The sequence below is a fragment of the Pagrus pagrus genome (assembly GCF_965226575.1).
Source record: "Pagrus pagrus genome assembly, chromosome: 7".
Classification (NCBI taxonomy): Eukaryota; Metazoa; Chordata; class Actinopteri; order Spariformes; family Sparidae; genus Pagrus; species Pagrus pagrus.
In genome coordinates this window covers 11,815,399-11,834,174 of record NC_140191.1, presented here as the reverse complement: position 1 = coordinate 11,834,174, position 18,776 = coordinate 11,815,399, and the positions used below count along the sequence as shown (strand labels likewise).

General features: G+C 42.0%; 1 protein-coding gene across 6 annotated transcripts; it reads left to right on the top strand.

The window, feature by feature from the left end:
- Nucleotides 1–93: 93 nt before the first annotated feature.
- On the top strand, nt 94–18,587 carry dedd1 (death effector domain-containing 1). Of its 6 annotated transcripts, XR_014622928.1 has the most exons (8): nt 109–192; nt 517–685; nt 1,094–1,601; nt 1,763–1,891; nt 2,331–2,471; nt 10,752–11,554; nt 14,659–14,829; nt 15,594–15,976. XR_014622928.1 is itself a non-coding variant. In XM_084356917.1 (7 exons), the coding sequence occupies exons 3-7, from the start codon at nt 1,127–1,129 to the stop codon at nt 11,472–11,474; spliced, it is 1,149 nt and encodes a 382-aa protein (XP_084213043.1). In that variant the 5' UTR covers nt 109–192; nt 517–685; nt 1,094–1,126; the 3' UTR covers nt 11,475–12,766. The 6 variants fall into 6 exon arrangements, 3 of the variants coding, with proteins under 3 accessions (XP_084213042.1, XP_084213043.1, XP_084213041.1); XR_014622926.1 differs by lacking the exons at nt 14,659–14,829; nt 15,594–15,976 and adding an exon at nt 18,523–18,587; XR_014622927.1 differs by lacking the exon at nt 14,659–14,829.
- The last annotated feature ends 189 nt before the right edge of the window (nt 18,588–18,776 follow it).

Below are 18,776 nucleotides of genomic sequence, written 5' to 3'. Positions count from 1 at the left end.
TACAATCTCTCTGGATGTTGTCTTTTCCAGAGCAGTAGAAACGTGCGCGGTGACGTCATGACGCATGCGGGCGGCTGTGATTGGTCGGTTTCTCTATGTTATTGTGTGGCTGTCAGTGCACGAGATGTGGGAGTTGCCGCAGCACCCAACGTTAACAACCAGGAAAGCGAGTGATTCAGGTACATTTAATGTGTAAGTATCCTTCTGAAAATGCATTTAACACTTTAATACCTGTTGTTTTACGTTGTCATTGATATCTTTATCACTTAGGGCTCGTGTTTATAAAGGCCCGTGCATAGCTACCACCAGCTAACAACGTTCCTAGCTAGCAAATTATCTGTTTAATATCGCTAATGCACGATGATTCCCATCAAGGTGAGCGGGATGTCTGTGGTTTATATCGTGTCACTCCACGTAAAGCACTAGTTTCTAATATGAATGTGGGTATTTATAGCTAACGTGAAACAGGCGATTTGTATGTGCTTGTCATGTTTTGTTGTTTTTTTTTCTCCTCAGACACGTGATTACGTAATGTGCCAAAGGGGTAATTTGTTCCACCGGTTGCGAATGGACTTTTGAGAAACGCCTAGTTCGTTTGGTTTGGGGCAAAGACGAGACAACATCACTCACAGCAGAAACTTGGCACTCCTTGTTCAAAGAAGGCGTCGAGCTGACACGGATAAAGGTAGGGCTGCTGAGCTTGCTAAAACTGGCCTCAAACATTGATGTGCGGTTACGATAACATTGACAGTAGCTCGAGTGTATTTCAAAGCACGAGCGTTTGGTAGTTGTGTTTTTAATGACTGCTAGTCTGCCATTAATGTCGCTGTCGAGATGTGCTATTGTCAATTTTTTCAGACCAAAATTTAGTTGCGAGTCCACACAGTGGCATGAAATTGAGGTCAAACCTGTCTTGATAAAAGATGCAGTCTCGACAGGAAGGCAGAAGATGTAGAGCACAGCATCATTTTGGTAATATCGGTGGTTGGGTGCCTCATATCGCTTAGACACTACTGTAGAAACATATGCTGTTTAACTTGTCATGCTGTTTAATGTAATGTATATCTGTTTTTTTCTTAAAATCTTTTAACAGTTGGAAAGGTGGAGAAGGGCTTTAGGCAGAGCCATGGCCGCAGTGCATCACCCAGGGTACCCATCTAGATACTCACTTTACTGGGATGAAACAGAGTGCCTAGACTACTATGGAATGTTGTCCCTCCATGAGGTCTTTGAAATAGTTGGTTCTCAGCTGACAGCGAGCGACATTGAGGTGTTGTCATTCCTTCTGAATGAAACCTGTTCTGCACCGCACCCGCTTGATCCAACAGGCTGGACAGTTGAGCCCCATGTGGGCGATCCAGACGACTCGGGCGTCTCCCCGAGTCCTGAGCTGTTAAAGGCCTGGAGGCGGTTAAAGCCTCAGAGCTCCCAGGCCCCCTTAGTTGCCTCTTGTAAGCCCACCAGTGGCTCTGAGCTGTTTTTGGAGCTGGAGAAGCAAGGATATCTCAGTGATGGCAACCTAGAGCCACTACTACAACTACTAAGAATCCTCACTCGTCATGACCTGCTGCCTTTAGTGTCACACAAGAAAAGAAGGACAGGTGAGGATGAATCATGGGTTTGTCATTATCAGATTTTGAGATTATGTTCAGTGCTTATTGCATCTTTTTTAAAATCTTCTACTAGAACATGTCATCCATTTAGGCATTCCTGTCTTACTAGTCATGGCCTGATAGTACTAATCTGTTTTTATGCTTTTCAGTATCTCCAGAGAGAAGTGGACAGTGTTATGGTATGGAGAACATAGAGTTGGAGCGAGCGTCTGGAATGCAATACAGCTGCAGGCAGACAGAAATGCCCTTTTCATCTTTAACACAGCAGGTTAGAACCGGTAAGTGCTCTTGTATAGTATTTACCTCATTAGAACAGCCAGAGTGTCTCCACAAACCTGTCCACAGTCAGTGTTTACCATTCCTTGAGGCATGTACAGTATTTACACAACACTTAATGCTAGTACCTATTTCTTGGTGAAGAGGAGCTGGTATTCATGTTGTTTGTTCCATCCTTCTGTTGTGCTAGAAATGTAAACATCGTTTTGTTAAAGTTGTTTCCCCAGGTCAAAATTACAATACACTCAGTTACAGTATAACATGTAATACTGGTGCCTGGTTACATACACCCTCCATGAGGAAAAATGATGTTTTGATCAGATATCAGCAGAAACAGCCAAACATGGACTAAAACTAAAACAGGACTGTGGCAGTCCCAAACAACCAGTCCCATCCATATTGTCTGAATTCCATAAACTAGCTCCATGCATCTTTTGTCAGGTATTTACCCTCCTATGCCTGGGCCATCTGTTAGGAGGAGGAGGAAGAAGAGGGGAAACGGCTGGAGCCGTAAGCCCAAGAAAACAAACAGACAAGGCCCGCCACTCCCTCCACCACGACCACCACATAATGCTTCCTGCAGTAAGTACAGCCCCTGTGTTCCTTACCTCGTTTGTAGCTTTTCATCTCTTGACCCCTATTTTCATCCCACTACTTTCTTTTAAAGATCATTTCCCTTCTTTTCATAAAAGGCATAAGCTCCAAGTTCATTTTCAATCGTTCTTTCACCTCCAGCATCACCAGATTTCTTGTATTGTCTCCTTAATTCTAATGTTGTTTGTCGTGGCTGAACCTTAGCTAGAGTTGAGGAGTTTTCACACCAAGTCTGAATTTTTTCTTTTCTTGTTTTTTCAAACCATCATTCCAAAAAATCCTAAAGCACAGAAACCTTGCTCATTGAATGTTTTTTTTTAAACTAAATGTGAAAATCTGCATGCCAAAGCAACGATTGTGTAAAGTGTCTTTATTCACTTCATTTCCTACTTTGAAGAGCGCACAACTCCTCTCCAGTACATCATGCTTTATTCACCAAATGTTTCAGCTATCTTCCCTTTCACCTTGATGAAGCCAAGATTATTGCATTACTAACAAACTTCAGAAGAACTGAACCAATTATGGTGTTATTTATTGTTTAGTATAGTATACAGGTTTTGTCCAAGTACTTACTTGTTAGCAATGCAAGAACTCTGTTTTGGTCAGACAACTCAATCTTGTTTCTCATGACACCAGAAAGTTACCCACTGTCTGTGCAGCAGTTGCTGACATTACATCTCAAACACATACAAACAATTTAAAGGCTCTGTTTGATTGACAGCTTTCTGCAGAAATTACAACAAAACAAGTTGGTCAACTCTTGCACACAGGGAAAAAAATGCATGCAATTCCCTTTGAGTTGACTGAAATTTAATTTATGAATCAGCTGTTTCACATTGTTTCTTCATTGTTATGCTGTAAATGTTAACACTTTCAGCATCTCCTTAATTGAACATGCAACATCAAGGAGATATCGTTGCCCTGGCCATTTCTCCATCTGGCTTTACATTATTTTCCCCTCATTTCACCTTTTCTCTAACCCGTTGAGCTATGCAAAGCTGCTGCTGTTGATAAGAGCACAAACTGGTAGGTTGTGTCCTGTCCTTTTGTCTATTCTATTTGAAGAAAGTTGTCATCACTAGCCCTTGTTCTGCTTTATTGTCAAGCTTGATACAAAGTTGTCACAAATCAACTGTCAAACCTTACATTTCTTCCTGAGAAATTATTTGCAGTTGTTAAAGGCAATCTAACTCTGCTGCGATGCTGCGCTATGTAATCCATTATCAGGGTCCTGCTTTACGCTTCCACTATTGCCTGCCTTTTAATCAATCTATGCTAGTTTCTCTCAGCACACTGAGATTGAGATAACACTAACATTAGTTGCCCTCCGTGTGAAGTTTGCTTAGTCATTCATGCAGACCTTCTCAAACATTTCTTTTGAACTCCATCGTTGCCTGTTGGTCAAAATACTTAATGCAACAAAAGGCTGATGATTCTGACATGATTTAAAAAAAGAAAAGAAAAAAACAATCATGTAGCAATGAAGACAGCCCTTCTTAGCTATTCAGGATGAGTGATGTGCCTGTGACTATGAACATGTTGCTGTCTTGACTCCGCATTTGATTCCACCAGGTTGACTCAGGATTGTAACCTAAGACACAGTGGATCATGGAGACAGAGGGGGAGACTGAACAACAAAACAAAACAGTCTGTCTGTCCACTCAGTCTGTACATACCGCAGAGTGCGTGATCGACTCAGTCATGCACTCTCTCACAAGTCTGGGCCGATGCCTAAGGTAAAAGAGGCTCCCCCCTTGTTACAACAGGGGCTGGTGCAGCCGCTTTGCTCCTTATTCGATGATTGTGTATCATAATGTAGCTGCCCCCTACCCTATACCCTTCAGGAAACTCTCTCAAAATGATCCTGTAATGTTCTTTAGTGTTGTGAATTTTGAATGAGGAAACATTCTGTTTGAGATTCCTTATTTATCTATTTCTGACAAGAGTTGTTGGTGTCAGTGTTTCACAGAACAGAGTCCTCAGCAGTAAGCCTCAAATAAGTTCCCAGCTGGTGTTTCAAGCAAACAAGCAAAAGAAACGAAAGTCTCTGGACAACTCAAAGTTCATTTGATCTCACTAAAACCATCGTAATGGGGATGTATGTAGAGGAAGTGCATTTTAAATTCCCTGATATTCTCTGCAGTCCTGGTGAACTTGACACATTTTCACAAACATGGCCAACAAGCTCCTTTTATGTCCATGTCTGCACTGTTGACATTTGTACGCATTTCTCTTAATACTAGCAGGCATTACATGAGTAATTTAATGAAAGCTCAGCTATAATTTTCAGACTTTTGTTACACAGATGATATTACCCATTCAAAATACTTTTGTACTTGTGCAGTCATATAACAAATGAAACTACAGTTTGACCAATATGGTTATTAGTAGCTGAGGAGATACAATACAATTTTACATTACTTGTACTTTACTTGATAATTTCCATTTTTTGCTATGTTATACTTCCAGTCCACTATATTTACAAATATTGTTCTTTTTACTCCACTACACTTGTTTAATAACTTATTTACTTGAGTTACTAATATCTAGTATCTAACTCTAGTTAGCTACTAAAAACTAAGTATCTGACTTTGTAGATTCAGAATATTCAGTGTTGACACCCGTATTGCTCATGACATATTACCAATCAGATAGTGTTGTGGCCGGGATATTGAGTGAAACTACAGGGTGATGACTACAGACTGAGAGAGGCAGTTCCATCAGAGCCAAAGTAGTTTTTACGTCTTTTAATTTTTGTCGGCAATCGGACAAACAAAAAACATTATGACAATTGGAAAATGGTGAATATCTGTACTAATAATCGGCCAGGCCGATAACTGGTCTGTCCCTGCTCACAAGACTTAAATTGAGCAGCAAGGTGCTACAAGTTGCAAATGCCAGTGTACCTTTCTAGCCCCATTCACGCTGCCCTTTGAGTTTGGGAATCATGCGCCGATTCTCTGCATCGTCCTCTGTGTGAAAGTGTCAGATGCGGAGAGGGGGGACAGTTTCGCTGCGGCTCTGATGCCCCTGCGGAGGAAGTATCAGAGCCACAGCAGAGACGAGCCAGCGTCTGTGTGAATGGAAAAGTCTGAGGCGCGGAGCGTGTCGATCTGATGGTGTTCACAGTCTGACAGCCCAACAGATCCTTCACTCATCAAATAAAAGAGAAATGCCCCGCAAAGCAACGTTGCAGGACCAAACGGCAGTAATGTGCTAACTGGTAGTGTCCTTGGCAACTTACATGCGGAAAACAATACAGCAGTTATACGTGGAAAAGTGTCTGTCATCCTGTCTGTCCTGCTGACTCTTTGTCACATTTCTGCTCGAAAAACAGCGTCTGTCCCCGGCAAAAAACGTAACTCACCATGTGTTTGTCTCCTTCCACTATTGTGTTGTTGTAGTTACTGACTTGATAAAATCAGAAAACTAACAAGAAGACAATAATCAGTTATGTCTATTTTTAGGTTATCAGTGGTTAACGTTTGGCTCTCAGTCTAGGACACCAAATAAATGCTGATTATTTCAACTCGAAACAGTTCGGACCAGCGAAATGGACGAAGACAAAATAGAAATATGTTGGACATGTTTGTGAAAGTGCCAGTTATCATGCATGTGGGAAACATTTTGGAGCTATCCTTTCACCTCACACTGTCTTCATTACAAGTGGTTCTGAACATCTGCCAATTTGGATACTCATCCTTTTAATAAGAACTGGCCGTGTATTCTATTTCAGGACATCTAAAATGGCCGCCAACAGACAGCTGTTAAAAAATGCCAGTGTAACCTTTACTTGAGCAGTTCTGAGGAAAATAACCCAACAGTGCTCTGCTGAAGGAGGCTCCTGCTGTATCTTATCTCTGTGCCCTGTGTGAGCCATGGGTGTGCATTTGTCAAGAGGGAGCAGAGATAGATAGGGCGGTTCAGTCCAATGCTGGCCCCTAGCATTTAAAAAGACCTCCAATACTCTTTCTTGTCATGATTCATCTCTCCGATCATTTTCAGTGAAGTGTCTCAATTATATTCTGACAATAATAACTGCCATTACAAATGCCCATAAGGTGTTTGTTGCCTCAGCTCAGTATTGGTTTTGTGCCATGTTAACGGGATGCTTGGTATGACCCTTACTTGGTTTAGCTGACTTGCCTGACTAACGTTACATTTTGAGCTTAAATAATGGGTTGGTGAAGGTGAGGGTAAGGGGTCCAGGTAAGAGTGATCCCAAGCATCCCACTGAGCCACATGTAATATTGTAGAGCTACAGTAGAGGCAGTTCTGAGCTGATTAAACTTGCCCTGACTCAAACAACTAAGAGAACAACTAAGAGAAGTGAGTGCTGTGCCATGCCTGCTTGATGTTGAAGAAACAACCCAGTCGACAGATATCCAACCCACTTGTGCTTGTCTCTCTCTCTCTTTCTCTCCTTTCTCTGTGTTCGCAGTTCTAAACAGACCAACCTGTGTGTCAGGAAAACAGTATCCTTACACACAATGAGAGGGAGAGAACGAACACTAAATGCTCAAACTACGCAAAATGGTACAGAGAGCGTTTTTTTGTCTATGGGGAAAAGAGGGAGAGTTCTGTCTGCCTGTCTCTCAGTACTCCCCTAACTCTCCACTCTCTTGGTCAGTCATTCAGCAGAAAAACGGATCGATAAAGAGTTGAAGCTCTCCGTGCCAAGTGACTCCTCGTAAATGGGTACTTAAACTTTTTTTTTCCCTTTTTTTTTTTTTTTTTTTTTGGTGGGGTGAGATGGAGGAAGCCAGACGGGCTTGGTGTTTAAAGTGAGAAAATGAAAGCTGTGCTTCCTAATGTCCTGTCTAAGTGGATGTCTCTGTGTCTGATGAAGCGTGAAGTGCTCTGTAACCCTAACAAAATGACTATCATTGTGTTCCTGTGGTTTTAAATGGCCTTCTCCTCAGTGCACCCTATCTCTACCTCCATCCTGCTCAGTATGAAATGGGGAGGCAGAAATGGAGGCCATCCATAAATACAGTAATTGCATGAAGGGCAGGTGTTTATCATAGCCACAGCCCTCACACAGTGTAATGATCCAAAAGGTCGAACTGTTAACAGCACTTCAACTTAATATTTCACTGAGTCCGTACTGAATATTGGATAAGAGTGCCAAAAGTTAGGTTATATGCAGTATTATGCCCCCTCTTTTAATATAGATGCTCCATTTGACTATTTGTGGTGAGATGAGATGAGATAAATCAGATAAATGAAATGCTTAAGCACGTCCTGTCACTGCCGCTTTGCTAATATGCTTGCAAGGATAATGTACAACGAAATGTTTTCAGCCCCCCACCTTGGACTTTTTTATGTATTATTGTTTTGCAACATGTAATCACAATGGATGCATTTTCAACACTGATTGACGGATAAAGACCTCCAAAGTGAAAATCCTGTAGTCTGTAATCTGCAAGAGTTTCCTACAGGCTTTCTCTTAGGGGTGAGCGATATGGCCAAAATCTATCACGGTATACGTAATATATCACAGCAACAGTATATATCTTGATTTGCAGTTGTTTTGTAAATTCTATTAAGAAATAGTTTAAAACCAATCTGTACCATATTTAATCACATTTGATTATTTCCTTTTATTTTTAACTTTAGTACAAATGGTTCACATGAGAAAAGATGCGAGTTAAAAACAAAAGACTCAAACCAGTAGAACTAGCTTTGTTTCAAAATGGAAACTTTCTGGTTCAAGCTGTTACAGGTTTTAAGGTTAACAGGTTGCAAATAAATTCCAGCCTGACCTGTCAGTGTAAAAATTACAGGAATTAGAGGTGCATTACCGCCACCAACTTACTCTTACGTAACGTGAGAATGTTACGAATATAGAGCAGAGACACTAAAGGATGGCTCCCGCGATGGAAACAGTACTGCCAAATCTCTATTGATGGACACAATTTTACCAGCGTAGGTAAACAGTCATATCCCCAACCTGGTAGCATACTGAGCTGAACTTTATTGGGCCCTTTCCCTGTCCGATAACTTTTGAATTACCGATCAGAACCATTTCTCTCTATTCTTTTTTCATTTTGAAGCAGTTTTGGCCATGTAATAGACATACCAGCTATTAGCAGTCCGCTGTTAATCAGTGTTGTAAAACAAAAAACTCGGCACTTTACATTCTCTCAGAACATTCATTTTCTGTGGTATGACAAAGTTTTTTCTAACCGGTATGTTGTGTGTATTGTCAATGGAATGACCTGAAGAAGAGGTGTTACAGACTAGTATCAGTCATATTAAACATTGTAATGTAGAAAAGGTTTGATAATTTGCAAATCACAGTCATCTTTGTTATTTCCTTGAAAATGTTTCATATTATTGTACCACAATGATTTCATGAAGATAAAATGTTTTCTTTCATTTTCTTGTGTGAGCAAATTTAAGTGTAAATTGAATGATCTCCGTTTGCGAGTGGGCTTTCTATCGGATCTTTCCCACCCTGCATATTTAAAACATTTCTTAAACCATATCGATTAAATGTCCCTTTTGATCCAGTCCTCTGTTTTAATAGTAATCTAATTACAGCCTTATGAAGCATGAATGCAAAAGCCAGTGTTTGGTCATTGCTCTCCTACAAATGTTAAGACATGCAAAATCAATGCCTTAATTCAACATTTGCATTTCTAATGTTGGCATTTTCCAAACTTCATCCCTCTCGAGTCTGGCACTATTCCCCATAGCCCCAAACAAAATATGAATGGAAAGAGGGTAAACGTGACTCACAGCTTCTGTTTAGTTAACCAGGAGCAGACCTTGATATGTGTTCAAGTCGGGTCCTTGGTGCTCTTGTAACGATCCTGTGCCACATTTAAAACTCTCATCTTTGTCTTCCTATCATGCGATTTACACATAAAACTCTGAGTGATCCGAGTGATGTGAAGACATATTTTATGACTATCCGTTATCAATTTGCTGCTCACTCCTCCAAAAATGAGTAACTTGATTTCACCTTACGTGTCCCTCTGTTAAAAGTTTAACGGAGAACAGCAAAATGGTTTTGGTTGGGCTTGGTTTTGCATACCTAGAGATGCAATTGTGGCTTTAAAGCTACTCAGAATAAAGGTTTCTTTGCAATGAGACATTGATGGGAATGTTTCAAGTGAAATAGATGTCATTGGTAGTGAATACTGTTTACCTCTGCTGAAGAGCTTTGAGTGGGAGAGATGGATTTTTGTTGCAGCAAAAGTCGTCAGCCGCTGGTTTCAACTCGAAGCTCTGGAATAATGACATGGGGGACGATCTCAGCCGCGCTCTTGCTCAGTACAGTATGTATCCTCTGATCTTTCTCGCTGTGCTGTTGCATGACCGCCAATCCTGTTACTGCGGAACTCCAGCATCTGCACTCAGCATTATAAACATGTTGATCAAAATGAATATGGCGATTTCAAACACCGAGATGGAACAAAATGCCACTCCAGGGTTTGCCACTGCTAAGTTGCTTTCATTTCTGTTACCACGATATTTGCTTAGGGTGTCAAGTTAATTTGAATATAGTCACTACATGATAGCCGTGATCTATGTAGACCATGCTGGATGTCGCACTGAAAGTTCTCCAGCATCCAGTGTCGTCTGTCTTTCTGAATCATCTAGTTGACAGGAACACTTAAAATGATTGAATTGCCTGGGAAGAAAACAACTACGCTCGTTCAGTTGCAGAGTATTTCTCTCGATGCTGTGTCAAATTTGTTTTCACCAATACAAACTCAAGGGGTTGCAGCAGTGTTAAGCACAAAAAATGCACACAGTCTGGTTGGTTTAGCTCCAGTGCACCACGTAATTAACAGCCTGCTCTGCCTCGCTGCACCATTATATTTGTTCTTTAAGTATTTCAGTGTACAATTTCCTGTATAGTAAGTAGTCTCCTGGGTCACTTTCTCTTTTGCTAACTCTTTTGTGCTCTTGAACCCCTTTTTAAAATCCCTGCTTAATGTAGTGCACTAATGCAGTTAAGCTAAATGAGCTGTCTTATAATGATTTTGTATTGTCCCCGTTTCTCTTCCCTTTGTTTCAACTTCTTGACCCCTCCCCTTTCTGTCTGTCATGTGGGCCTCTCGGATTTGGCTGTTAACTTCTTATAACACTTTCCCTAACCTTTCCTCTTCTTTCTCACCCTTTGCTGCTGTCTTTTTTCTCTCTTTCCTCCCCACTCTCCTCACTGTATCTTTATTCACTTTCACCCCTCAACTCTCCTCTACCACACTGTCACCCCTACTTTCTACCACTGCTCCCTCCTCTCTCCATCATCAGATGTCCGCCTGCGCGTCAGGGCTGAATACCTTGAACACGAGTCGGCACTCCGTGATGGTGTCTCCTCGGACAAGCAGCAGCCCCTGGAGCGACAGTTTGAGTTGTTCAGCCAAGCCAACACGCTGCTTCGTTCCAGAGACCTAGGTTCCATCGTCTGCGACATCAAGTTCACGGAGCTGGAGAACCTTGATGCCTTCTGGAGCGACTACCTGAGCGGAGCTCTTCTGGAGGCCCTGAAGGGAGTCTTCATCACTGATTCCCTGAGGATGGCAGCAGGCTCGGAGGGCGTCCGCCTGCTGATCAGTGTGGACCAGGACGACTACGAGGAGGGCCGAATGGTGCTTAGAGCAAATTCTGGCAGTGGAGGGAGACTGCTGTCATCTAGTAATGGTGGGCGCACAGAGACTCACTGGCCTATATAGGCTCGGAAGACTCTTTGGACCATATTTCATTAACCTTGAAGCTTGGAATAGTACAGATTGTTAGAAGTTGTGGTCACAGGCATATTTCAAGCATTTTAAGGCTTATTTTTGGAGTTGCAATCCATGTAGTAGCCACTAGATGGCAGCACGTACCATCTGTTGTTTGTTTTCATGAGAGGCCTTGCATTTTCAGAATGGTCAGCTTTTAGTTGAAACATTACCATCATTTGTGAAAGAAAAATGTATAATGATGAATCTTTGTGCTTTCATTTTGGATTCATGCACAGGTGCTACTTTGTAAGACATCAGGATGTATCAAGATTTTTCTTCTTAGTCTCAGTGAGGAAAGGACCAAGCAAGCCTGTGCCACAAGACCATGTGGTAAGCCCCTCATAACATTATCAATAAATAATAGTAATAATAAATAAGGTTAAGACAACTGGGCTGCCACAGATGATAGAAAATGCCTCAAATAACTGTAAAGTGTTTACACATTCAGATACTCACGGTCAATGTTGAGACTAAAAAAATCGACCACTGTCAAACTAAGCATGTATTCACCAGTCTGCCCAAATGTATGCATAGACAGACGGTAGGCATTCAGATTCCAACATGGCTCCCGATTTCCTCAAATACGAACACACGATTATATGCAACAAATTGTGCTTTACTGCCAAACAGATGTTTGACTTGAAGATTATTGATGGTGCCAACGGGTATATCCTTATTACATCTGATTTAAAGGACATGGAAAAGTTTCTGATCTTTAAAAATATATTAGAGAATTGAGCACAGATGAAAAAGTGGGCTGCTCTCAGCTCAGATTGACCTTTGTGTCTAACTTTGGAGAGCCTAGTCCACATATACACACCTAGATAACAAACACTGGGATTCTCAGCCCTGTGTACCACGATAACTCGACTTGTGATTGCCGTGGTCAGTGGATACGGCAGTTGCCAGTAGATGACAGCAGTGATTAGGGCCAGGCCTCAGCAGACCATGGAAGATTCATCATCCCAAGCTTGTCAACAGCAACCCGGATAATGCAATGGTGGCTTGTGTCCGGGCTTCCAGCTAGGCCTCGGCAAGTGCTTCTCTCAGCAAGTAAAGCACAGGACAGTGCGTCGGTCAATAGAAGTGATGTTGGGGAGATCAAAATCAAAAGTGCACATCCCAGCTCCACTCAGCCCTGCTATGTAGGCCCAGTAGAGTGGCTCACGGACAGCTGTCTACTCACCCTGCTGGAACTAATGCCTGGACTTCACTCATAGAAGACGATCAATAAGGGCCCTCCTCTAAGTCCCTTCATACAGGCACGACTTAAGCAGGCAGACTTGCTACTGTCTGAAGTGCAGTGCTCTGCAGGGCCAGGCAGAGGGAGAGACAATGGACACGTTTTTGTGTACTTTTATGTGTCTTTGATGAATGATTACTTTAATGCATGATTGTGTCATGCATAGGAAGAAAAAACTAATTCTGGGGAAGTTTTTGTAAAAACAAAATTTTGCTTTTGTTATGGCAATTCTTTTTGTGAAAATCATGATATATAAGACATTATTTCTGGTGAATAATAAAGTTTTGAGGGCGAAAGGTGTTTGTGCTTAATGACTATTTTTTTCTTTTACAATTTACAAAACAACCTTTGTTGTATCGATAACTAAAATTGCTGCAATTTTAATCTTTGCTGCCAATTCTTGAAATGCACAGGTGTTTGTTTTACAGTTAGGTTACTCGGATTTGCAAAGAAAGTTTCACTCCACTACCAAAGTTGTCCATATGAATAGGAAAAAACATCTCATAAACAGATTGTCATATACCTAAAGTATTTGTTAAAACACTCAGACGGCCTTAAAAAAGGGGTAAAAATTATATATGGCATTAAAACAAATTATTAGTTTTTTCTGTAGAAAGTTCTGAAAATACAGGTTTTGCAAATCTAACTGAAACCTCTTTGACCTAGCACCACTTTTCATCTTCTGAAATCCCACCATCTTATCTTGAGTCTCTTTGTCTCACATTTTGTTACACTGCTTGGTTTTGTTATTTTTCTCAGTTTTCTGAATTGTCATTTTTCCCGGTCCTCCACCCTCTGTACCTGTATTAGTGGGAGTGTGCCCTCTCCCTGCCCCCAAATGGTCTGAAGTGGTCCATCGAATGCAGGTCACCGTGGATCAGATCCCTAATTATTTCTCCTTGCTCTAAGCTGTCAGCATGATGAAAGCCAAGAATGCCGTGTGCTTCGAACATCTTATCCAACTTGCCCACCCATTTGCCATATTTTCTTCCTTGTACCATTCACTTACTTTAAGGCCCAGCAATAAGTGGATGTAATGACGGCGACTTTTATTTTTAACCAGAAAATTTGTTGATATCAATCTAACACTAACACTAAATAATGTCTGTATGACATTATAGTTCTTATTCCTGTAGCACTGTAGTACACAGATTATGACAAACTCCTCAGAATCTATTAATGGAGGTCAAACATATATAATGAGCATGTTATTCCTTTTATATGTTGTAACTTTCACTGTTACATTAAGAAATGTTAATTTGTTATACATGTGTTGATTCTTAATGATGGTGACTTTAGCGCTGGGCGTCCTTGGAAATAATTAAGTCCTCAGATGTAGACCAACACAGTCCTCAAGCACATGAATAAATAATGTAAATGTCGGCTAAAGGGCACTTTAAAAAGTCAACTCATTTCACTCGGAAATCTAAGCAAGCACTCTTTACTCGCTCTATGACAGGTTTTAGGTCAGGTCATACTGTGACCTATAATTTAGGGATTTAGAAATATTGGAGAGGTTTAAGTACCTGAAGTAAAATTCATCTTGAAGCACAGGCAGCACATGTGATAATGAACGCTGGCCAAAAAAAAAGATGTTATATTAAAACCCAAAGACAACGGGGATTTAACAAATGTATTTATGATTTATAATTCGTTTTAATAACCACGGTTTACAGCAAAAGTTAATAATATATTCCTTGATTTATTTAATCCATTGTGATCACAGATTGCAGCTAAACTCATTGTCTCTTTTGTTTTAAATATTTAGTGCATTGTTACTCCCGTGTCACTTGCTGCCTGAAAAACACAACATATTGGGTCAGTTAAAAGCACTCTGACCACACCCGCCCCTTAAAAATACCACAAAACACTGCTGAGTGTACAAATGAAGTTTCATTATTAACTTGCCATCATGGAGAACAGTCAGTGGGACCAACCCTCAGGGGAATATATCTGATAGGGCCGTTTCTACCCTGTTCAGAGTATGCCTTGTTTGATGGCCAGCTAAACTGCCCCAGGCCTGCCTTGGGGAAAACTGAGCTTTTTGAAAGCCCAGTTCTCACCACACCCAGCCTTAAAGCAAGACCAGCGATGTGATGCCCACAGGGAAACTGAGGCACTCTCTCTGAGAAGTCTGCAAAACTATAGAGGTCCAACTCAAAGGATTCTGTCATGTTCCTCCTCTGAACAGTGACTCCCTTCTGGATGACCCTGCCGCTATGAGGGATTTGTTTGTCAAGGAAATTGGGACGCATATCTAGAGCACTCAGGAACATTATGCTCACAAATATCCAAGGACAAGACACAGGCAGAGCACCGTCAACAAGTCCCACCCTTCTTTCCGTCGAGGCGTCTCCATCAGGTGACAACATTGCTCCAACAACTGCACTGGACTCACCTCTACATCTACTGACATTTCTGCAACCCACCCTATTCCATCTTTCTGTAAAGCTTACAAAATAAAACTGCGACTACTGCACTAGCTGGTTTGGCTATCAGAGAACCTCCTCATGTAAAAATCCCCCAATCCTTCTGGTTAATCCTTCTAAGTCAAGTACTGACGCTTTGGGTTTGATGACTGGCCTGATCTACCAACGTCAGTGGTTGACGACCTGGGGCACCCAAAGCATCAGTATTTGACAATTTAGGAATGAAACCCAATTGGACCTTTGAAGGAATAATTTGATATCTTGGGAACTAAGCTTATTGCCAAGTTGAGAAGACAGATACCACTGTCATATCTATTGGTTAAATACAAAACTACAACCAGCAGTCAGTCAGCTAAGCTTAGCGCAATGACTGGAAACAGTGTGAAACAGCCAGCCTAGCTCTAAAGCTAACAAATTAACAAATATTTTGTTTTTCTTAATCTATACAAAAGACATTGTGTTATGTGGGAGACTATTGGCCAGGAACAATGACTTCCTTTATTATTGAGAGCCAGGCAAGCTGTTAACCCCTGTTTCCAGTCTTTATGCTAAGCTAACTGGCTAGCCCAACACTTACAGACAGGGAGATATAATATCGATGCTCTCGTCTAACTCTTTGCAAGAAAGTAGCTGAGCGTTATGTCCCAAAATGTCGAAGCATCGTTTTAAAGATCACCCTTATTGTCCAAATCTACAGTGATGGAGGAAGAGCAGGCCAGAGCTGAAGGGTCGATTTAATCCTTCCAGCCGTAGCGGACCCCAGGATCCTGCCATCCTCCCGGCCTGCTGCTGACCGTCAGAGCCCACACCTCATCACCACCACCACCACAGTCACCCCTCCTCTGCGGCTTCAGCTCAGTAGCTTCCAGCCAATGGGCTCCCTTGATGCCTCCCTGATCTACATCCAGGTCAAGGATTCCACAGACGGGGTCAAAGATCCGTTGCTATGGTGACAGAGCTGGGGCAGGACAGTGTGATGCAGTTAACTGGGGACCAAAACAACCGGGGGAAGCCATGGTAGGAGAGAAAACAATGATGGAGCCGCCAACGTGGCAAATAATAAAAGTGGATTGTTTTTTTGTAATGAATCGATCAGTTTCAACATGTGTTTCACTTTCTATTACCTACAGGAGGGAATAACTTGGGGTCAAATATATAAAGCGCCCCTTATTTCTTTTTTTTTACACCACAGCACACTGAACATTTGGTGAGGCGACTGTTCGGTTTATTGCCTAAAACACTTCATAGAGATATCAGAGGTGGGTTTGTGTTCCATGGTGCAAATTGTATTGGGTTGCAAAAAGCTAATGTAATGCTGGGTTGTGTGGCAAGACACCGGCCATCATCCTCCTGTAGACTTTATTCCACTGTCCGCAGGTGTTCTTCGCACCTCCTTGATTGGATGGAGACTCAAGTCATCTTGTGGTAGCTCAGGCTTAAATCAGTCTCCTATCGAAACGTGTCATCTAAAGCTGATAGACACTACAGCCTTCTGCCGGCCCACTGGGGCTGCCGTTATTATATGTATACCCTGCAGCATATGGTACATCTCTCTGATGGGGGAAATTCTACCACTTTTATTGAGGAAAGAAAATTAGATTAGGTGATCTTCTCGAAAGCCTTCTTCCTTGGTTTACCTCTGCTCTGTGTGTGTGGTTGTGGAGCTTGTGGTCAGTCGCAGCAGATTTCAAACAAGATTTTTAAGACCAGACAACGTAAGAGCATGTTTTTCCACATGCATGACTGTAAGATGGAGTTCATGATTTGTAATTATTAAACACACAGTATGTAATTTCTGCTGCTGAGGATCTCTCAATCAAAACAAAACAAAAGACGTATGTAGCATGGGATCATGGGAGTCGTTGTCTTCACTCAGCGTTACCAGATGGGAAATGTTAAACAAACGTACCAGAGGCTTAAAAATATTGTATTTTGTGGAAAACTATCATACGCGAGTCATCACCACGAAAACAATTCAGGCGCAAATGTGCTATTTTACGAAAACACGTATTTTAAATTAAAAACTGGGCTCACTGGTGTATTCAAAACAACTCAAATTGAACGCGGGAGTGTGGGAGGAGAAACAACAGCTGTGCTCGCGAATCACGTTCATCCTCATGGCCATATACCAAACGTGATTGGCTGAAAAGAGGTCATGTGAGGCCTGAGAGCCATATTTGGCTTTTCTTAACATGTCAGGAATTGAGTTAAAATGAGACTGTGTAGACTAAAACCAACTACTAATGTAAGCATTACAAAATGGTCAAATTAACGTACATTATGGCATTTTTGGCATCATTGATTGCATATCGTACAGACGGAAAAATTATCGTACAAGTACGACAATACTGGCAACGCTGTCTTCACTGTTTAACAACCACTAGTGCTGCTAGCTCGCCAGCTTCCTTCCTCATTACCTGACTCTCACACGGAAGTTACAGGAGACCAAGTGATATGCACTTTTACCTCGAATAAAATCACAATGACATCTTAATTCAGAAATGTTAGATATTATATCTTTAAGCCAGAATAACAGAGTTTTTTCGTTTATTTAAATGTGAGTGGGCATATTCCTTATTCAGTAATTCAAGAAACTCTGAAAAAAAATCATTTTCTATCGTACAAAATTAAATGACAGTGGCAACAGACCAATTAGCCCCCTAGCATTTTCAGTTGGTGTTATGGTTGCCGCCACTGTTGCAAATCGTGTCCGTTTTCCTCAGAGTTTCAAATAACAACAACGCAGGACAAAACATGAGTGTATTTAATAATTTAGTCTGTGTCAAGCAGACAGAATTGGCGCCAGGCTGCCAACCGGACTGGGCCATCAGATGACTTCCTTTTCCCGGAAGATTTCGTGCCCAGTGGCGGACAAAATTCTGTTAGTGAAGGCAAGGTTTATAGGGAACCAGTGTAAACGCCGGTGGTTTCTTCTTCTATATCACTCACATTGTGCTATCAACATTTACGTCATCATGATATGTCACAAAGAAATCTCGTCCGTTGCCAGTTTAAATCAGACCCGTTGCGTTAATAAATCAAATACAACACGCAAACCAAATTCATGAAGGAGTCCCTGTGGGTGCGAGTGTGTGTCTGTGTGAGCAGGAGGGACTGCAGGATGCTCAGCTCATGCTGAGCAGGAAGGACCATGTTGTCTGTGGCCTGCAGGTGGCAGCATAAAGATGAATGAACAAAATTTGAGGAGGCCTCATATTCAAAGCAGCAGAGCTCCTGCTGAATATCCACTGTGTCATGCCAGAAACATCTGTCGTGTCCTGAAGTTACAGAAGTGAGAGGGAAGCCTGCCGCGACACAGACGGATTTAAAAATTCAAACTTGCATAACTTTATGGTGTGTTTGTACATACTTAATGGTGTTATTATGCAGGCTCACAGTGGGGCCCTTTAAACGTGTTGCACCTACAGAGTCAGTGAGCACCACGCACATCACAGTGGCATCTGCAGGGGAACGTTACATGATGTTTGTGCGGTGATATTTAATGCTCCAGATGATCGTTAATTACCACAGATGTGTCACGATCGCCTCCTTGCACTTCAAACGGCCGTCTCGCCTCGCGCCCTCCTTCCCTCCATCTCATGCACGCGCCCCTTTCTCCTCAGCAGCAGCACCACCACAGCCACCGGGTCGCCATGGAAACCGCTGAGAGACACGCGTCGAGGGTGAGAGATGGAGAGAGGAAGAGGGACACCGAGGGACACGGAGAGAGAGTGAGAGAGAGAGAGAGAGAGAGAGAGAAGGGGGACATGAAAGGTTAGGGTGTTGCCATACTGCCCCCCCCTCCCTCCTCACCTCTAACCCCTCCACCCTTCAGTTTAATGCTGAGCCCCCAACCCAGATCAACCGCCCCACACACACT